This window comes from Hoplias malabaricus, chromosome X2 (genome assembly GCF_029633855.1).
Source record: "Hoplias malabaricus isolate fHopMal1 chromosome X2, fHopMal1.hap1, whole genome shotgun sequence".
Classification (NCBI taxonomy): Eukaryota; Metazoa; Chordata; class Actinopteri; order Characiformes; family Erythrinidae; genus Hoplias; species Hoplias malabaricus.
Window position 1 is genome coordinate 38,996,102 of NC_089819.1, and position 22,673 is coordinate 39,018,774.

The following is a 22,673-nucleotide window of genomic DNA, read 5'->3' on the forward strand; positions in this document are numbered from 1 at the left end:
TACATTTGTGAGTTCATCATGTTATAGTACACTTAGGGGAAAAAAAACAAAACAAAGTGTGGACTTTAAGACAGACCCTTGGGAAAAATTGGACAGGGCTTGATATTATAGGTAGCTGGTCAGCTGCCTGGGGGAGATAAATATCCATACAGATGGCGGGCAGGCAGTTAATCCATGCCCATCATTGTAAATCACATAAAAATACTCTCACTGTTAAGCTGTCAGAGAATCAGTGAGCATGACGACTGTTCTGCACTCATTCCACATGTGGCAATGGGGATACAATCTGGCTCCAAGGCAGTTTTTTTCACTCCCAAACCCTGGAGGATTGCAACACTAGACAGATTTAGTGTTTTACCTCCTAGAGCTCACCTGATTCAACTCAAAAACCTTACTACTGTAATTAGCTGACATGATCCAACGTATATACACAATACAAATGTGATATCCAATTGAGTGAAAACAGCTTAAATCTTTTAAACATATTTCTTATTATGAAATGAGTAAGAATATTGTAAAATTTTTCAACCAGTTTCTTCTATCAGATTATCCACATAAAGTTCCATTGCTAGTTTGCTTGTTGCAAGCATCAAGGCTAAAAACATACAGAAATTGGTTGAAAAATGATTAAAAAAACTTTTCAACCAATATCATAATGAGAAATATTACATAGTATGACTAGATTTAAGATGATTGAATTTACATATGCCAATTTCACCCAAGACCTCCAGAGAATTCTAGCGAAACTCCAGAGTATCAGGTCCGGAGATGTCCTGGAGTGGTCTTTCACACTTACAGCTCATAGTGAGAGATAAAACATGTGGTTTAGGTATTGGAGCAATACGTGCAGAATAAACATTTCTCATTCCGTTCTTACATGCGTTGACTCTGATCTTACCTGGACTGTTTACTAGTGTGCTACCAGAATAAAGTCCAGGTAATGTCCAAGACAACTATTGCATGTGGTGTATTCACAAATACAGCTCCTCCAGGTAACATTTCTGGATTACCGTGCATGTGTGAAAGGGGCATAAGAGATCATTTTTACACCACACTTGCCATGGGAAATTCTGATGTGATGTCGTTTAAAAGGAAATGTATACTTATATATCTATGTAATTTCCCCTAGTTAGGCCTTATAACTTTGACTCAAAGATCAGTGGATATTTAGAAACACCACACAAATAAATGTCATAGCCATGTCATCTTAATAATACATTGGCACGATACTGGAATTAAAGATGGTACAAATCATATTCCTGCCCAATGTCAGTAGAAAGTCCTCTTGAGGATTGTTCTAACTGCTAGGGCAAGTCTTTTGCTGGATCCAGCAAACTACAGAAGCCAGGCAGTTCTAGGGAGAACTGTTACTCTCCCAATCTAAACTAGCAGCCTATGACAACGACTTGTAGCTCTAAGAATGTCCTCTGGTGAAACCCTCTGGTAGGACCAGGGATGTACTTGGATAGAACTTGTAATGTCATTTGGTATAACCTTGAGTGACAACACTGCTTTAGAAGGTGAATGGAAGTAATACAATGTTAATCTCCACTACTCTTTGAGGATTGGTTTTAATATATATCTTCTGAAAAGAAGGGAAAGCTCTGGTCACAAAAGTGCAATCTGGAAAACAGAAATAGGAAGAGAGGTAGGGAAGCATTATATAGCATTAAATGGGGGCACTGAGTGTTTCTTTTACCCCCATATCTGATGGATGAATTGTTGGCTCTGGGGAAAGAAGTGGTCCGCATGCCGTTAAAGAAGGGAGAGAAAGGGTTTCTGCCCACAGCCGTCTGGTTCTTGCCACTCCCTGCTACAACTGAATCGAAGGATTTGGGTGGAACAAACAAGCTTGGGTGTCTCAGAAAGGTTTTACCTGGATAAAGAAAGACAACAGCACTTGTGATTAAAGTATGGTCACTCTGTGTGGGAAGTACTCTTCAAAGGCATAACGGTCTGTGCTAATAAAATAATTTGGTATGGTTTAAATATTTTGCACTTAAATAAGTATATGTTCCCAAGGATTTTTGGGCAAAAGCAATTCTCATAAGTCTTCTCAGATGTTTAATTTGTATTTTAGCTGTCAAATTTGGTGAGTTAGCGAGCTTGCTAACTGAAAAGTTTCTGGCCCAGTAAAACTACAAATCTATCATCAATGTGGCTTAAAGCTTCTTAATTATAAGAAATTCAGATAAGGTAAAAATAATCATGTTCCATCAAGATGTATAAAATCTACAGTGCTAAAAAGATATTCCAAGTATTTCAGTCCAGATGTAGGTACAGTATGCAGTTTCTGTGTCTGCAAGACACAATGAGGCATCTTGGGAGAAAATCAGAATAGCTGTGACATCAAACATTAGCACTGGCAAGACGAAACCAAATACTTCTTGGACAGACACTGGGGTGGCAGTCTGTCTGAAAACACAAACCAACAAAGATATTTCTCCAGTGATGTTAGCCAATTTATCGTTATTATTGGCCTTCTATCTGACTCAAACTGGAGACGGGTCTTCCTGCAGACATTGTGGACAATAAATAGCACAAGATGACCATTTGTTTGTAGAAGGATGACTTATGGGATTACAAGATCTGACAAAGAAGTGGCTCTTTGTTCTGGCCCTCTATGACTCTTTTGTCTTCTATTTGATCCAGTATAACAACATATACAAATGTAGAGCTTCACAAAGTCTTGTTTTTTCCCAGAAATCCAGAAATTCTCAGAAAGAGGACTACTCCAGTGAGTAACCAACTAAATCTTTAGCTGGCTCCAGTTGCAGAAGGTGAACCATTGTAAACATCAAAGGACCGCAACCAACCCCTTGTGTTTTGTTACTTTCTGAAGAAAAATATAAAATAAAACTTCAAAAGTGGGGAATTACCAGATGAACTATGAGGCTTTTGAGTGGCACTGGGTGCCCTGGTCTGGGGGAGGATACTCTTCGAATCTCCGTTGGAGAGGGACTGAGTGGTAGTGGAAGTAGTTGTAGTAGTAGTAGTAGTAGTAGTAGTAGAAGTAGAAGTGGTGGTGGCGGCAGTGGTGGTGGCAGCGGTGGTAGTGGTGGTATCACGAGGGGGTTGGGCAGATGGGAGATTGGGGATGGCAGGAGAAATACCACTCGACTCAGAGGAGGCATTTCTAGCATGGCTGTCTGAATCTGTTTTGAGAGAAAAGCAGCAGAGCAGCATTGACTATAGAGACCATGGCTATCAACAAGCTCCCATTTCAAACGAGCAGCAGCACATATGGACTGGTTTTTCACAGCCTTGCTATCCCTCAGGGCTGCAAAGAAATAGGGGACATTTACACATGAGTGGCCAGCATTTAAATTTCTCCATACAATCCAGATGGCATGAATTTTTATATGCTTGTCAATGAGCACATCTTTAAAAATGTTTCCCATTATTTAATTTTTTTTGCTTGCTTTAATATTTAGCCTTTGCTTTTTTGAGTCAGCACTTGGTCTCATAATCAGCTAGCACTGGTTTGAGAGTCTCACTCTCAAAAGAGAGAGAGAGAGAGAGAGAGAGAGAGAGAGAGAGAGAGAGAGGGAGAGGGAGAGATGAGAGACTGGACTGTTCTGAGTCTGTCTGAGAGACAGAGGAAGACAGAAAAAGAGTAGAGTTCCCCAGAGCACTACCTTTCCTTGGGACTGAAAAAGAGTAAGTGACTGATGTCTTTCAGACATGCTTCTATTTCATGCAGACTGAAACAAGGCCAAATGCTGTAATGCAGCAATACTAACAGCAATAATCCAGTCTGACGACGGTGAAGAAAGTTGAACAGCAGATGACTGATTAGATGAGGTAGAGAGGCAGAAAGGGGAGACTGAGAAAGTGACAAAAAGAATGAGAAAATTTGAGATGTGTTCTGCATTAAGGTAAGGTAAGGCTTTTTGACCGTATTTGTTCACAACCTGAAGATGAAGTATAGAATTAAATCAGTATTAAAAAACTGAAATTCAGTGCTGTAGAGTAAATAAGCTAGCTAGCTAGCAAGATATCTAGATAAGCTAGCTAGTAAGCAAGATTGATAAATAAATAAATGAGCTAGCTAGTTAGCTAGCAAGGTATCTAGATAAATAAGCTACCACCTAGCTGAATGGATAAGCTTTATAGATAGCAAGATAAACAGATAGCTAGCTATTAGCATGATAGGAAGATAGAACAATAACAGATAGATGTGTGGATGTATGGAGCTGACATGTAATAGATGGCTATAGAGCTTTGTGGTCAGAAAGTGAAGAAAGCTTGATCAAAAAACTTTTGTCAGTTCCAGTGCATGTGAGGCTACAAATACCATGCATAACCAACCATAGTATTTTTTGCTGTGCATGGCATCCTGAAAAAAACTTACACTGAACTTTCACCCGTCTGTTCATTGGGAATCCTCCTCTCCACAGAACCAGGACTTTCTAACTTGCCATTTTGCACAGAACATGCTGGCATGCAACCGAAGCTGAGAGTTTCAATCAACCACCCCCGCCCCCCAGTGAAGCATCTGCACGCAAAGCGGAGTGACTGGAAAATAACCAAAACAAGACACTTGGTGTTACCCAAGGGGAGCTGAGGCCATTTTGGGGCATTGGAGGAGGGGGTGAGTGCAGTTTCTTGTTGGACCAGCGGAGGTGCTGTGGGAAATAACGCATAATTTCTTAACAAAGCAAAGAGAAGAGAGGCTGAAACTCAGATTGCTCCTTAATACCTATGTAGTGCACAATATTGGTTTAAATATAAAGGCTTCTCCAGACAAATAATGGCATGTATGTCAAACATTAGCAATTGTCACTCCATACTCAAAATGTAAATGCACTATTTGACTGAAGAAGCCAAAATATCAACTCTAATAATAGTTTTGTATTCATGTAAGTTTGTGAACAATCAAATAATATTGTTACAATCCATAACACGGAACATGTTTGAAATCTGTTATCTTGCTAGGGCTAGCATGGAATAAGGCGACAATATTTTATTCTTTAAAAAAGATGTGGCTTGGGGATGAGGGGTGTTGGGACGGAGTCTTAGGGCAGATGGGACACATACATAACCAATGTTAATACATTTATTTGACTTTATTTGACTTATTTACAAGACCAATAATAACTGCCTTCAGAGCCTAAACAGCCAGCTACGCAATGCCATAGAAGGACCACTTTTAGTTTCATAAAGAACCATTTTTCTAATATGTTTTAATATGTAAATAACTTGTTGTGATGGATTTTTAATCCATTAAAAGGTTCTTCACACTCAATCATTTATCATTAGAAGTGGTTCTTCTATGGGATCGCTCAAAGAACCCTTTGCTGCACCTTTATTTTTAAGAGTGTGATATCTTTCCTACCATAATAAAATATTGCAATCCACTACATCTCTAGACACATAAGTAGTATTAATATGTCCAAGAATACTTTACTGAACATCAGTCAGAATAATTGTAATTATTGTAACATAATTATTGAATGTATCTACGTTAAAAAATTAGTGCACTATGTAGGGAATAGGGAGTCATTTGAAATTCAGAGAGTGCTGTCAAGCCCATGAAGTTTACATGAAAAGGGCCCATTAAATGTTTTACAAGAAACTTTCTACACTCCATGTGCCTCTATGTGTGTGTGAGCTGTCAAGTGTCAAAGTAGGTAACTGCTGTAATAAAACTGGGTGCCAGATTAAAAAAAAAAAAAAAAAAGAAGAAGAAATAAAATTTACCAAAAGACGTCTTTGGTACTCCAGGAAAGGCTGGGTTTTTGTGGGGAGGCTGGAGTTTTGGGTGGGTCCTGTTGTGGAAAGCTAAAGGAAGGGAAGGAAGATGAAGAAAAACAAATGTGCCACTATCAAACTAGCTAGACATGGCATTTTGTCCCATGGAAAAATAAACACATTGACAACATTTATTTCTTTTCTACAGGAGAGATACCAAAACTCAAGCAACTTACCAAGCTTTGGGGGAAAGAGCATGGTCTGTCCAGACACGATTGGATTCTTAAAGAACAAAAACAATATGTTTATTCCCTCACATATTATTACTAAACTACAACAAATTCAGCAATATGCCATAAAGCAGCGATGGCCCTTTGGTCTTTGATCTCTCTATGGTTTTGTAATGTGCCTTAGAATGGCTTTTCTACTTAGTTTACCCTTTAGGTCCTGTTGGACCACTTCAACAGATATTGCCCTGTGCAGAGCTCGAGTCCTAATTGAATTCCACACATTTCAGAAGCTGTCCATGTGAGGATGCAGAATTCTGGTCTTCTTTGACCCGCTTTAAAATCCAAGAGCAAGGCAGAAACCAGGCGTGTATAACTCAGGTCCAGGAAGGCTGGTGTCCTTCAAAGCACAAATTCCAAACCTGGCCCTTACAGGGGACATATACAATTGTGGGGAAAAACTGTTCTCTGTTTGTTTATATTCAGAAGCTCAGTGTCTTTTAGGGTGGAACGGTATGTCTGAGGTGAATAAAAACAGCTGTTGTTTGTAGGTGGCTGAAGTTAACTTGTCTGTAAGATTTTATTCACTGTTACCACAGAAACTCATTTGTAACATGAGCTGTTTAGTTTTGTAGCACTTTCAGGAAAGCACTTAGCTTTCTCACGAATTTGGTGACATTTTACCTTAAGCAATCTGAAACAGCAAATATAAGTCAATATTACCCACCTATGGAGCAGGAATAGAGCAATATCCTCATATTGGTTCATGCTGTTAAATGTATGTAATTCTCTCCATTGTCTAAATAATGGATGCCTTTGCTCTGCCAGTTTTGAGCATGCAAACAGACTGGGGAGCTTGCAAATGCTAAGGAAACGCCCCCAGAATTATAAATGTTTTTGATTAAATTGTGAACAGGACATTCACCAAACTATGGTGCATCCTTGGCTCAAACATTTTGACTAAACACTTTGAAACAGATGATGATAACTGCTTTATAAGAATCAAAGATAAGTCTCAAGTCTGAGTGATGGTTGTCTGTGTCTAGTCCTGAGACTTGGGTCTTAAGTCTCTAGAGTGAGAGTTTGACCTCAAAATAACAAGTGGACAGAGTTAAAGACATGGTTTGTTGTTCTGTATACTTATGATAAGAACTAACTCAAGGTCCTACATTTCCTTTGACCAAGTAAGAAGCTGTGTCTTTGGCGCTGTCAAATTGTTAACATAAGTTAATTTTATTCATAATTTTAAGGCAACAGGGTATCTAAATCTTAACTAACTAATTTTCTCCCATCCTGTCTTCTCACTCATTTACTCTGATGGGACATGTGTGTGCTCAGAATCCCATTTTGACAACAAAAACAGTCTCTCTGGCTTTTTGAATGCCCTTCTCTGGTATAATCATTAAGTCCAAGCATCCACAGCTCACAATTCTTACAGATCCCATGTCCCGCAAGTTTATGAGTATCGGCAGAACATACCAAGGGCTTGGTTATGGGTGTCCGGCCAGACTTGTAGGGTTTCTGCATGCTTTTGTCTGAAAGGAAACCATGAGAGAAGAATAGTCTTGAGTGGACCAACGCCAAAGGAGTAGCAGGTCAATATGTGAGTCACACTCAGGAGTTAAAGGTAGTCCAAACCAGATTTGCAAACACTTTCACAACACCAGCTGTATGGCCACTGTTTTTACTACTTAACACGTGTTTGACTGTCAAGACTAGACTTGTTTTGTATGATGGTTGTGGGGTGAATAGAAAAATGAACATATTTTATTCTAAACCTTAGGGTGTTGGTAAAATACCAATATTGAACTTTTATGGACTGTCATTCTGCCTGTCCATATTAGGAGGCATCTTATATGTGAGCATGTTTTGGTTGTGATTTTGCAACACAATAATAATAATAATAATAATAATAATAATAATAATTATGATAAATATCCTTCTCATACCTCCCATGTTGGTGTTGTGGATGACTGGTTTGCTCCATATGCCACCACGGTCATCTTTGTTAGGTCGGACTCCAAACTCATAGGCAGTGTTTGGCTTCAGATTGTCAATAACTGTGTCACTGGTGGGGCAGGTCTGATAGATCCACTTCCTGCTTCTTTCTCTGTAGCGGATTGTGTAGTACCTAGAAAGGACGGTGCAAAATAAAAAAGTTGTCCATATGTTTGTAGACAGTAAATTCAGCAACGTTAAAATGTGTCCATGGAATTCACAGATTTTCCCCAAGTGTCTAAAATGGTGTTGGATTCTTTTGGATCCAGATTCTTTTGGCCTGTTTATTTGCAGTTAATCCTGGTCAACACTGACTGACAGTGGATTGAGTTTCTCAGCCTCATGAGTTTTTTTTTTCCCCATGCATGGGTTGGGTAATGCTCAGAGTGGCAGCCAGGACATAAACAGATGGACTAACATTAGGTTTTAATAAGAGCCCAGGTCTGGTGCGAGACTTCTCTTCTCCACCAATCTGGTATGGGTCAGTGTTTCCAATTGTGTTTCCAACAACCATCCGCCTCCAGAACACAAGAGAAAAATTCATATACCATAGAGTATGTACGAAACAGAGGCAGAGAAATTGAAAAGCACATTGGTCCCAGTTGCACTTACTTTACTTTAGTCCAAAAGACCATTACATGGACACAGAACACAAAACACACACACCTGCTCTGGCTGAAATCCTTATCCCACTGTCTTTCCACTAAAAAGAGTCCCCGCCCCCCACCCCACCCTTAAAGAGGAGTTAAGCATCATTAATCTTGAATTCCAGCCAGTGCACAGAGTTAAGGACCAATTTATATACTCCTTTTGTTAACAAGCAGAGCAAATGGAGGACCTTGATTTCTATCTCAAATGTCATTATGTGATGCTAGAGCTAAGAGAAATGAAACAGTTAGCATCTATCATGTTTGGAATAAGAATTAAATTTGCATAATTTATAAATATTATCTGAGGACATTTATCATTCATGTGAGCAGGTCTTGATCACTCATAGACAGTTTAAGTGGAAAATTAAGGGGAAAACATAGGGTGAATACAGATAATGGTCATGTTAGTAACTCACCCATCCTCAAGGCAGTCATTCATGATGTCTCCCTCATAAGGAGTCTTCACAAATGTTCCCCAGGACAGGAGAACTGAGGTGGGAGTAACTGAACCAATCACTAGATGAAGAGGCTTGTCCAGGTTCACTTTTCCTGTTGGTGAATCACACATATTTAGGACACAAATGTCCCAGAAGGTATTCAAATCTGATCTTGGCTCTAGTTTTCAGGATGGGATTTTAAAAGGGCCAGTATGACACTATACCTAGCAGGTAAAGTACATTAGATCCTGCGATGCAGTTTAATAGGATAGTGTTTTTTGAGGATTTGCAATTTACCTGTACATTGCTTTTTCACATCATTGGTTGGAATTGGTTGGACAGCCACTAGGTACTTGGGTTCAGCATCTGAAATAGAGATACATTTACATCATTAACCTACAACATACAGAAAGAAAACCCTATGCTATTTTTAGATAAATGTGTCCAGTTCTGGTTCTGCAGGACTGAAATACATAAGTACTTTTCCTACATAAACACTCCTAATAAACCTGGTAATTATCTACTGAATGGAATCCATTGCTTGAGCTGAGAAATCACCAGTCTATGCAAATTCCAGGCCCAACCCGTCCAAATGTATTCCTGGTTCCAGATCTGTGGAAGATCAGGTAGGCCACCAAAAATTGAAGGAACCTGAGTAAGTTAGGTTCTGGAAGTAATACCCACAGCTGCTCATGCAATGACAAAGGCTTAGACTTCAAGAACAAGAAACCATTTATTCCTCAAAGAGCCTGGCCACAAAGCTAAGTGGATTATCTTTTCAGGAAAAGTGCAGCTTTCATTTTGGTTGTGTGGGACAGAAGGCTTAAAAGATTTGACATATTATATGTACTTGAAATGAAACACTTTTTCAAGTCATTTGAGCTGCCAAATCCATCTGCTCCAGTGAATACAGTTCAGAGGTCTTAGATGGCCAGGAAAAGAAATGTAAAACACTAGAAAGTTTTTTGGGGCATACAGATGTACATCGGTCTGTGGAACAACAAACACATCTGGCTGGCCAGGCACGAGGCCCACTGTTTGGCGAGAACCAGGCTAACATCACTGGTTGATTGATGTATGGTTTCATACCATTTACAAAAAGCAACTATTGAACACAGGAAGCCATTAGGGTCTCTTCATGTAACGCATAATAATTACGACCTTGGCAAAGTCACTGATCCTCCACGATAAAGATTTATTCATAATTTTGATTTGCACAGATGTTTTTGGATCTAAATCTGTTTGTTGGCCTAGCATGCTGCCAGTTATATGTGCCACTTTGCAGTCCACTCTAAAGTCTTGTATTGCCTGAAGGCTCTTGCAAATCAAAGCACCAAGCAATTCTGGTCATCTGCTGTGCACATGCAGCTGATTCCAATCTCAGCCCTTCTGGAGCATTGGCTATACTCAGCTCATTCAGACAACTGATGTGAGTATATGATCCTGCTTTGTGCCTGTGCTTCAGGTAATGAGTGCTTTGGTGGGTTCGGGTTCAATTACATGTTTCATTTAAAAAACAAAATTGTCCTTATTTATGAAATTCTTAGATTCAGGACCTGGCTCATGCATCAGCTCCAGTGCTTGCAAGACCTTTAGGTTGAGAATGTCAACAGTGACCGTCTACTGCAGGCCCTGGCTTGCCCCAACTTGTCCAGACCATTGCAGCTCAAATGTAAAAATACTGGTGACCAAACAACAGGAGATAACCGAAATGAGGTAATGTTCTAGGATTATGCCTGGTCACCCGTACTTGCTTTTAGGTTACTGGGCTTGTTCTTACTCGCATTAACAGCAATAAAGGACACAGCATGAAGTAACATTCAGGATTTGTCATCCTGGGAAGAATAGCAGTAACTGAGGCAACGCCTAACATGGAACCAAATAAACTGTGTACTGCATAATGTAGAAGCTAAGCATTGTGGTTTGTGGTAGTATAAGTTGATCTACAATCATTACTTATATTTCTATCTTTTATTGGTATGCCCTTGAAAGGCCTCTGAAATTAATAAAATCGTTTGCTGTGAACCAGCACCTAATGGTTATTGAGAACATTTTCTGGTACTCTCAGTCACTGCTCTGAAAACAAAACACTGCAGTGGAAACCATCATCTCACACTGACTTAAGGGAAATTGACCTCTGACCTCCAGCTGGCCCTGTAAAGCTGGAAGATTAGGGTTAGTCAACTGAAGAGCTGTGAATAAAAGAGATGGATTGAGAATAGGAAACAGTTCAATAGATGAAAATAAACACAGTCTACAGTGTTCAGGGTTATATGTAACCCCTCGACTTTCTCAAAGTAGATCTGTCTAATCAGAGGAACAAAGGCATGCTGGTCATATGTCTTACTGTCTCACAAAGCATAACCAAAAACATTCCATTTGGGTAGAATTTCCCTTTTGTTTGGGGACTCAATCAGCAGAACTTTTAACCAATGTTGGAAGCAAACCATGTGTTTATATTTATACATGTTTTCTGGTATTATTTTTTAAGATGGTACTAATCTTGTTTTGCTGGTTTGCGGGATTTCTGCCTTTCATGTGTCGGTGATGGCAAAATAATGACCTCTTCCTTATGTTAAACATTACTCATGAGACTTACCAATCTCTGTCTCATAGGGAACTCCATTTTCTGGCAGCTGGATAAACTGCTTGGAGAACATGCTCGAACCATAGCCCAGGATGTAGCCTTCAAGCTTGATGTCAGGGTTGGGCTTAACAAATTTCAGAACAATAGTGTCCCCGGTGGCATTGATCCGGACCTTCATATTCTGTCTTCTCACTGTGGTAGAAAAAAAGATTTTTAAAAATGGCACACATTGATGTAAACCGACTTTTAGAAAATATGTTTCCTTTTAATAATATACAGCAAGGAATTCCCACAGTTCTCTCAGGTACAGATGATTAACTAGGTACATGAATTTACGGGGTGGTAGTCATATACAATATTCCTTCCTACTGCACTGTGGATTTACAGACCTTTCGTATTCATGTGGTTCAGGAAATTGCTAAAGGGGCCCACTTTTAAAAGAAACCTGGATCTTATGTAATGTAAATGAGGCATAAAAGTAAATCAAGGACACTTTTTAGTTATCTTTATATTCACCCACCTCCACAAAGCTCAGTAGCAGGACCACGTGTATCAAATCATTGCACCAGGGATAAAACCTTGTTTCTCTAAAATGGTGCATTTACAGGACAAGGAAAATGTTGTAATTTTTGATACTGATATAATGGTATATGTGTGTGTGTGTGTGTTTCTTGAAACACAGAAGATGGAAAAAACGTATGGCACTTTTCCAATGGATAGAACCTACTAGATTTAACTCGACTGGATGTTGCACTATTGCACTAAGGAAAAATTCTGCTGTGAGAACTGGGGAATCTGTGAGAAAACTAACTAACATTAAAGTTGCTTTTTATGTGGTTTGTCCTTATCCAGATAAAATCTTGATATTCCAGGTGGATGAAGTGTTAACAGGTATTTACGTAACAAAACCCTCTCTAAGGAGTTTCTAGAGCTTTTTTTAACTGTATTTCCTAGTGTACATTTTCTATCTGCAAGTTTATGTCATTTGTCTGCCATTCAAAATCTGGCACAATCTTTTAATAAATAGTACTTTCTAGCTTTAATATGTAGATAGGAGATTAATGTGTACTACCATCTTTGCTGCTATAAAATCAACTCTGTCCTATCCTAAAGAATATAATTACAATGACAGGAGACAGCTCATCCTGGGCCAGAAGTTCTACTCTGTGGCCTTTGTGAGGCAGACCCTTCTTTCTCTGAGCTGGGTAATAAAGGAAAATTTGCAGCATAGAATATCTGGATTCAGTGTCAGATCCCTTTCCTAAATCCAGTAAGCCAGGAGACCAAGGGGAGTTTTTCCATTTCCATCAGACTTCCCCTTCACTCAAGAGCTGACTGATTTGACTAGGTTAAATAGGCCAAAAAATATCCTCCTTAAGCTGCTTGAGTGTGGCTCAGTAAGGGGTTTGGGGGGAAAGCAATGTGCCGGATTCTTAACGGATCATTACAAGCTTGGGAGGCTCTGGATCAGTCACATCAATCAAACACTCACAGAGGCTTTTTTTCAATTTGGCTTGTTAACGCTAATTCAGATCAAAATTTCAGTATGGGCTGATGATGAGCCGCACTATGGAAAACTCATCAGAGAACCTGTCTTGCTTTTCTCACTTTAATCATTCAGACATGAACAATGTGTTGATAAGGAAGCCCTGTCATTGGCTACAATTAGCTACTGTTATAACTAAGGTATTCTTACATAACTAAAGCCTTTAGTCTTTGTATTTCCTCAATGCACCACATTAGTATTCTTTAAACAAGCTCAGTGAAAACTAATAACATATGAGGCAGCTTTATGTAATTCCTCTTCAGGCTTATTATAGTCTTCAGACTATAATGGACTTGTAATGAGCCTTCTATTTTAGCCTCAGGTCTTGCTCTAATATATGGTAGTAATTCTGAAATAATCCATTTAAGAAAACTACTTTTTCTTCATGTAATGATTCATGGCTTTTGGCAGCTGAGTTGACAAGTATACAGAAGAGAGGAATAGAGGAATATGGCAGAGCATGATGCCGAAGAATCTCTACCTCTGCTTACCTGACCTCAGCTTGTTAATGCCAAAACCTTTCACATTAACAGGAAGGTGCTTTCCGTTCTGTAAGGTTTTTAGAGTTTTAAGAATTTTCCAGGCCACTAAAGGCTCCTCTGAACTTGAGGAATGGCTAAAGGGGAGCAGAAAACCCTTTCACCTACTGCAATAAGAGGCAAAATCTGGAGAAACTGCTTCTGCAGAAAGATCTGGGATTGTACTTTAATGCTCCTACTAATGTATAATTTAATGTCTTCCATCTTGTTCTACATGAGTTTCCACAGCTATTAATGTGAATTTCCATGATATTCATCAGTCTTTTTAAAAAAGGAATGTACTTGTCCTCTCAGAACTAATCAGGCCCCTTTCCAAACCAACAGGCATAAATCACGAAACATTTTTAAGATCATTTTATGCAATTGAGAGGCCTTCTCGTGAGATATGCAAAACTTTTCATTAGAAAATGGAGTTGACAGACTGAGAATTATTAGCGGTAGAGGATTTCATGTTCCAAAAGGAACCTGCCAATCCCTGTCTGGGAAAGTCAACACAAACATGCTCTGTCAGTTTATTTCTTCTTCCTAAAAATTAGCGCCTCAAGAATGGCCTCAAAGGAGAGCAAGAAGAAGGTTTGAGTTGTTCTTGGCTTGTATGCCTTTCAGTCACCCGGATCATAGTCAGTCTTTAATTTACAAAATTTAGTTGTTTATAATCAGTAGAATAATTGGGATCTTATGGGGTATATTTTCAGAGTCTCAAATAAAGTGTTTTCACACAATGGAGCTGCACAAGTCTTATACATGTTATATAAATAAATGAAAAGAAACAAAACAGAAATATGCTTCATATGTGAGGTTTTTTGGGGCTGTTTTTAGCATGACACAAAGCACATTGTCTACTTTTCTCTGCTGTTCACAAACTCCTCAGAAAATGGCAACATTTACAAACATATATCTTATTGCACTATGATATGAAAGCACAGTACACAAAGAATATATAATGTCTCTGTCCTGACTCTATCCATTTGTCCATGTCTTTGGTGCTGGTGCTGATTTCAGGCATAGCATCTCTAAGCTGCTGGAAACGTGGACTGGTTGCTAGATAGACCCAAGCAAGCAAACAAGATTCCAAAAAATATGAACGGAACTTGTTCACAACCCGTGAAAAAGAACAATGTGTGATCGCCTCCCCAGGATCAGTTTAGAATGTATAGTTTTCTATTTAGAAATTATTTAAATGTACACTCTAAAAAAACAAATATTTTTTTTATTGTTATTAGACTTTCTTAATATTTTGTATACAATATTTATATATACAGGAGGGTTACGTCAGTCCCGAGTTACGATGTTTCATGGTTATGACACATCTCCCATTTCCTGTATAAAGCCTTGTTTCGACTTAAGTGGTTTTGCGTCGTAAACATTGTAACGCGAACTTCGTGATTGGTGTGTGTGGCGGAAGAATTCACGGATACGTGGCTCAGGACCGAGGAGGATAGGTGTTAGGATAGGATAAGTGCTTACAGTATGTACTTACACCGAAAATCGGTTTACGACGCGACGTAGGAACGGATCAACATCGTAAGTCAAGGACCCCCTGTATATATAGGGCGGCACGGTGGTGCAACAGGTAGTGTCGCTGTCACACAGCTCCAGGGATCTGGGGTTGGGGATTAGAGTCCTGCTCTGGGTGACTGTGAGGAGTTTGGTGTGTTCTCCCCGTGTCCGTGTGGGTTTCCTCCGGGTGCTCCGGTTTTCTCCCATGGTCGAAAAACACACATTGGTAGGTGGATTGGTGACTCTAAAGTGTCCATAGGTGTGAGTGTGTGAGTGAATATGTGAGTGTGTGTCTCCCTATGAAGGACTGGCGCCCCTCCAGGTTGTGTTCCTGCCTTCAGCCCAGGGATTCCCGATAGGCTCTGAACCCACCAGGACCCTGAACTGGATAAGCAGTTACAGACAATGAATGAATGAATGAAAGAATGATAAGCTAACAGAGCAACAAAAAGAAATATCTTGTTCTGTCCACTTATTTTTTATATTAACTTAATTTTTTATATTATTAATAGTACAGTACGGTGAATTACAGGGCTACGTATTTGCTAAAATATTTTTCTAATAGTGTATTAACACAGTTACATATTTAATGTATTGTAATTAATCACAATTATAATAAAATAGAACATAGAAATTCACTGTGAGGTTTGAGCATGAAACAATCAAAAGACATGTAAGAAAGGGTATGCAACAAACAATAAAACCAATATATTTTGTTAAAATGTCATTTAAAATCTTTGACTAATAATCTGGTAAACACAAATGTGGCTTGTGTTGAACATTTTGTAATAATACAAAAACTTCATATTGAACTACCAAATGCCTCAGTGATTCACAGAGAAATGGTCAAGTAGACACATTTTTGTTTTTGACCTCCACTAGGAGGAGGTGTCAAGTCATTATTTTCACAGTTGAATGCCTTCCAGAGGATCAGCAGCTTGAAGCTGAACACTTTCAGAACCAGGGCCAGGCATGAATTCTGTCCAGTGTCAATGGAGCTGACAATCATCTAGCAGTTGTTTCATTTATACACATGTATAAACATGCTGATTTTTGGTATACACATGCTTAACAAACATTCTGGTAGTCTGGACTGAATCTAATGCTGTGAGGATCTCTTGCCAGGTCTGTGTTTAGGATCCAGAATCTGGGACTTGGATGGCTGTTTCTTCAGAACAATGTTTTGTTCATATAAAATAGACTACCATAAGGAGATATTTGGAAAAATTTAAACCAACCCAATCACACACAAAATATAACACTTACTGGAATAATATTATTTGGTTCTATTCTAATGTTGGGCGTTAAACACTTACTGCTAATGTTGGGCAAATAAACACTGCTCTGATGAATAGCTTTTTTAAATCTCAGTATTACTAAAGGGATATATTACTAAAGTAATTTCAGTATTACTAAAGGGAACAAATATGACTGTGGGGAACGGTAGTTCACTCTGCTTTGTTTATGTTGAGAAGCTCCTCATCTTGTAAGATGGAAAGATAGCATTCCTCTTTTAAACAACATGCATTGTTGAATGCTGCAACAACTTGGCGAAAGAGTTGATTAAAAAAGTTTAAAAGTTATAGATTGCCTGAGAGACCTGTTGTCATTTCCAGCCACTATGATCAATGCTTAGATCTTATCTTACCTTCACTAACACACACACACACACACACACACATAAACACAAGCATACACCTCACTGTAAACATATCCCAACACATTCACCTTTTCCACTGACTTTAACTCTACCGTCCCCCTTTTTGCATTCATCTGTGGGACACAGATAATAATACAATATTCTGTTGTTCTAAGACTGTTTTCACTTTGGCACTACAGACAGCAATTCTTTCATCTCCTGTCATCAAGTTAACGGTACTGCAGCCCTCTGTACAGTAAAGCTCAGAGATTTTCAGAGAGTTTTCAACACCTCAGCCGAGAAAACAACTTTTACTCTCTAGGGGTTTGGATGGTTTCCACCCACTTGTTAATTTTGTTCTTGCCTCTCTTGAAACATGATGGATCTTGCAGGACAAAACAAAAGGTCTTTTTCAGGTTTCTAGTCATGTGCGCTTTACCAATATTACAAACCTGATCTTGATTCCAGACTCCAGCTCTGGATTTTGTAACCACTGATAAGTATTCACTAAGATCACTTAGTTCAATTGTGCTGATAGGCCACTTAGAGCAATACATATCATTGATTACAAAATCTAGGACTAGAAACTGGATTCAAGATATGGATGTCTGTACTAAACACCCTACCTCATATATCCTATATGACCAAACATTTGTGAATACATGTTCATACATCATTTAATTATGAATTATTACACTCATCCTAAAGTATTGGCTGGAGCTCCTTCACTCCAAATAACACAGTCCCACAGTTTCACATACTAATGCTGTGTGGGTTTCAGCATCTCCAGCCCAGGTTTGTCATTGAGTATGATTCAGCTTCCCCAGAGTCCCAGTTTATAAGACTGGTACATTTCTATAATGTGTAAAGATTCCTTTTTAAAATAAGACTAATAAAGTATTATAAATGGTTTTAAAGTCAGTTAATTACATGGTTATACATTAGGCTGTAAACACTTTAATGGTCAGTAATATTCATTTGTAACACAAAGATAAAAAGGGCAATAGTGACCTCTTTTTCATTTAATAGTGAAAGTGTCAGAACTTACTGAAAATGTCAAGGTAATTAATATGCTATCACCTAAAAATATGAATTTAGTCATTTAATATGTTAAGGAGTGTTAAAAGGCACTCTCATGATGGGTAATTGATTAAACTTTGTGAATCAAATTATTTTTATTATAAGATTATTAATAAATATGTGTTGAAGCTGACAGCAGGTAAATGTTGCACATTCTATTAATAAGTTAATAAATAATTATTAATGAATTGTAATGAATTTACAACATAATTAATAAACAGAATGTAAATGAATTATAAACCGTTGTAAGTGTACACGAATTCTAAAGTGGTACATGAGTAAACACACACTGTGCATGCACAGTTAAACAGATTTCCACAATGAGTGCACATTAAAGGCCTCACATTTTAGATTATTTATCTGAATGGCAATGGGAATTAGCCAATCACATTTTCATTTCCAGTGGATGAGACCAACTTCATGATACAAGGAATATTTTAAAATATTTTCATGATTGATAAAAGCATTGTATAAAACATATTACATGTATTTTACAGGCTTTTGTACGTGTAAAATACTTACATATACCATAGAAATGCTAGCAGAAATGGACATCATTTTGGAGGTGAGTTTTAAAATTAGGGGCCAAACTATAGGCCTATCTCATTCAGATTCAACATTAGTATGAACACACACCTGCACACACTTGGCAAAGCACGTGGGCACACATATACACACACATCTGTATGAGAGAAACAGTGATTTTAGCTGTCTTCTCAGTCCATGATGTAATGTGGGACAATAATGCTTTATTGTTCTAAACCTGGCTCTCCAGCTCTCGTCCCTGAAATTGAATCTGTCATATTGCATAGAGTTTTTTTTTTCAGTCTTACAAGCAGTACAGATTTTTTACATTTTCCAGTATCTTTTGGCCTTTGCTTATACTGAAGCTCCGCCTCCGGGGCACTTCCAGCCAATTGGGTTGCTGTTGGCAGAAACAAACCCTACAGTGCAATCTCACATCTGCTTTTTCTTCACATGAAAAACGTGAACGTTTACTGCAGTTTTTGCTCCTAAGTGAAAACAGATGCAGAAAATAGCAGCACTATTTTATGTGGGCACTTTTCAGTGAAATAGAATCAAATCTAACAGGACACTTGCACTGGATGTACTTGCAGCAACTGGAGACTTTTTCAGTGCACACACTCACAAAAATTCACTCTACTCAAAAGTGCTGAGTATAAATCCTCACAGCTTTGGGTGATACAATACTTTTGGGATGAGTTGGAGTGCCGGAAGTGATCAACCAAGATTGGTACATGATTTCAATAAATCTCATTATGAATTAATGATATAAAATTCTCACAGCAATGCTCCAAAATCTATTGGCCCTAAGCCCTAATCCTAACACTGCTGAGAATCCCCAGTTTGGTAACAATTTGGACACCTGGGGATAATTAAAATGGGGGCTGTTTAAATAAAGTGGAACCACTTATATCCTGGCTATTGGTTAAACTGCATGGCTAAATTGGTGTGCACTTGTCTCAAATTGCATTGTGCAGTTAAAATAATATTTCAAGTGTTCATTATGCTTCATTATCTTACAATACACTTATTTTATCACAAAGGACATATATGCCAGTTTTGATGTCAAGCTGATATGTCATTGGCTCCTTTCTTATGCTCCTCATGACAATTCCTGAGATTATAATTATATAGATACAATTATATAGACATTGTATCTTATTACTTCACAGTGACACTGTATTATTGCACCCAGACCTATCAGTGGCAGAACAAATGAGTGTTGGCTGATACAGGTGTTACTTCGACATTACATCAGAACTGACAACAGATTTTCATGATGTACATACAGGAACCAATTGGTAGTTAGGACAAGTTTATGTACACACTTTGACAATATAGATACTACATTGTCACAAAGTTGTTCCTAGCATCAGCTCTATAAATCCTGCCCTAGAGCCAAACAATTGTAAAACATTATAAGAAGGTAAGAACCCTTCTACCTGAAAATGTACCGGTGTACCGGTTTATGTCTGTGTAAGTGTCTTTTTTTTTTTTTTTTTTTTTTTTTTTTTATGAACAAGACTGCAGCATTTTGAATTATTGTTTTACATATAATTACTGATTAACATATATAAGAAAGTTCTAAATGAGAGTAAACATTGGTCTTATTTTCCAGTCTTGCACTTTAAAATCTAAAATACAATAAAATATATAACTTCATAATTTCATAATTATCACTTCAAAATTATCACATATTTTTTCCTTTGGTACATTATATGATACATAGATATACATTGATTTAATATATTGTTGCTGTCCAAAGAAATCTATGTACTGACACACCTCTGCTGTTTTTTACACTGTGTGAAAGTTTCTTTATAAATGGATAAATAGAAATGGTCCAGAATGACTAGAATGCCCTCAAAGTCACTACATTGAAGAAATGCAATATATATAATTTATTATTTGTAGTTATTGTATAGAGTACTTTATATGGTGAATATTTATCATACACTGCATTTAAAAATGTGTGGATACACTTGCCTCTGATTCTCTGGGCGGAAGAAAGTGTGAGGAAGAGGAGTAGAATTCCGGTCATGAGGAACAGGAGGAAGCAGGGATGGAGGTATGAGGACACAGCCATAGTGGGTATCAGGGGTCTTGGGGCCTCTCAGTCTCTCTGTGCTCTTGGGTTCTGGATCTTGGTTCTCAGGGAGTCTCCAGGTGTCTCTGGACCTGGGCTCGGGTGGATGCTGCTGGGCAACTTAACAACAACCTGCTGCTGCTGCTGCTGCTGGAGGTGTTAGACTTGCTCTGCGGCTCAGTGACAGACCTCTGGAGCGTCCCGCCTAATCTATACAGGACACGGAGGGAGGAGAATGATGATGTCAAACCACACATGGAGAAGGCGGCCACACCCACCCACCCACACACACACACACACACACACACATGAACAGGATGAGGGGAGGAGGCTTAATGGCTTTGGTTTGGCGTCTCTTTCTTGTGCGCTCTCTATCACCCTCTTTCTTTCTTTCATTTGAAGGACAGTGTGTTTTTGTTTCTGCAAGTACAAAAAACAGACAGTTGGCAAAGTCTGAGAAAGGACTAAGGCTGAATAAAGAGTGAGAGAAAAAAGAAGAGAGAGAGGGGGCAGGAATTAGAAGGGAGAAGAAAGAAAAACAAAAAAGGAAAAACAAGAGCTTGGGAGGAATATACGAGAGAGAGAGAATGAAAAGAGAGGAAAAAAATGAAGTGAGGGAACAAATAAGGAAAGGAGAGAGAGAGAGAGAGAGAGAGAGAGAGAGAGAGAGAGAGAGAGAGAAAGCATTTACTGCTTTTAGTAAAAAATCAAGTACTGGTTATAAAGAGCCAGAAGTTCTTGCAGAGTCTATGAACATGGCATCTCATGGGTTTCACCAGGTCCAGGGCAAGGTTATATATTAAATATATATAAAACTAACAACTAAACTGGGAGGGCAAAATCACTAACTTTCCTAACTTTTACATTTGGAAAGCTAAGCATGCTTGTAGGAGAGCACAAATTGCTAATGTTTGGTGGGGATACTAAAGGAGAACAGTATCTACTAGTATCTAATAGTATCTACTGTATGTTTTGTATTAACAAGTGATTCTGACCTTGGTAGGGTATGGTAATACACTCATTTCACGTGCCATAACATGCAAAATGGATGACATACAGGAGAAAGTGTTTTGGGGGCAGAGAGTACAGCTTCCAACAAGGGACAACCCACAGGAAGTGAATCATACAGGCCAATACTAATGCCAGAATTATGCAATAGGAAAGCAGCAGGCTCATAGGGTACAGGCCAGGGTCATAAAACCTGAAGACAAACCATTTTCAGAAAAGGAAAGAATTAAAAACGAGAGAGCGATCTAACAAAAAAAAAAAGCCACAAAGGAGTTCTAACTTTTCTGCATACACAGGCCTCAATATTTCTCAAAGGTTAGTGGGAAAAATTACTCCTTGTCCATTCTGAGGCGTTGCTATGGCAACAAGGTACAAGAAAGCAAGTTGCCAGAGTTTCTTGGAACATAAAGTTCAGTTTGTTCGACCCTTGTCATTTACTAGCCATGTTACAGGACCAAACGGTACTTTACTTCTCTAGGATTGGCTTATAAAGTCTTAACAAGCTGCTCTAAAAGCTCCATCAAAAAGTCAGAGCTTTCATAGTGTACTAACCATTTGTAGTAATGTGTATAGACTGGCGCTTAGACTGTGTCCACATGATGTATAACAGCTTATGAAGTTAAGGAATACACCACAATGCACTACCAATATTTTGGATTGGAAAAATTGTCTTTATTGATGGCAAGTAAGAGTGACTAAATGATGTGTTAAACCACATGCTAATCTGTCATAATTTCATTGCATTTGAGACAATATTACCCTATTTATTTAATTCTATTAAGCAAGGAGAAGGATATATGTCAACGCAGCTTTCTGAGCCCAAGTTCATCACTGATGTGCTAAAACAAATGCCAGAGATTAAATCGACCAACCAGACTGTTGTCATTGAAAAGTGCAAAAGCCAACATCTGCCATAATTTGGGTGCTAATATGTGACATCTATATGTTTGGTCTCAGTGGTTCCAACGGCTTATGCTGGGAATATAGAGACTTTTGCTGTCATTGGGTCTACATCCTTTTCTTCATCCTTGAAATCAATAGCTGCTTCAGCAAGACAGTGCCAGGGCTCATTCTACAACACTGGCTTTGTAGAATAAGAGGACATATGTTTGACTAGTCTGATTGCAGTCCAGTTCTATTTTCTATGGCACTTCATG

At 38.5% G+C, this 22,673-nt stretch overlaps 1 protein-coding gene across 3 annotated transcripts in view; it reads right to left on the reverse strand.

Annotated features, from left to right (window-relative positions):
• The window catches only part of LOC136677003 (target of Nesh-SH3-like), a 35,486-nt gene extending 14,866 nt beyond the window's left edge, over positions 1 to 20,620 (reverse strand). The window contains exons 1-11 of one of the 3 annotated variants that reach the window (XM_066654343.1): positions 20,409 to 20,620; positions 11,606 to 11,785; positions 9,304 to 9,372; positions 8,986 to 9,118; positions 7,871 to 8,052; positions 7,401 to 7,456; positions 5,931 to 5,976; positions 5,704 to 5,784; positions 4,554 to 4,628; positions 2,880 to 3,155; positions 1,700 to 1,876 (exon numbers count right to left, since the gene is read on the reverse strand). In XM_066654343.1, coding sequence (XP_066510440.1) covers positions 1,700 to 1,876; positions 2,880 to 3,155; positions 4,554 to 4,628; positions 5,704 to 5,784; positions 5,931 to 5,976; positions 7,401 to 7,456; positions 7,871 to 8,052; positions 8,986 to 9,118; positions 9,304 to 9,372; positions 11,606 to 11,785; positions 20,409 to 20,508 — 1,375 coding nt within the window. In that variant the 5' untranslated portion in view covers positions 20,509 to 20,620. The remainder of the gene's footprint in view (positions 1 to 1,699; positions 1,877 to 2,879; positions 3,156 to 4,553; positions 4,629 to 5,703; positions 5,785 to 5,930; positions 5,977 to 7,400; positions 7,457 to 7,870; positions 8,053 to 8,985; positions 9,119 to 9,303; positions 9,373 to 11,605; positions 11,786 to 20,408) is intronic. The other 2 variants (XM_066654345.1, XM_066654346.1) reach the window with 2 other exon arrangements.
• Positions 20,621 to 22,673: the final 2,053 nt, after the last annotated feature.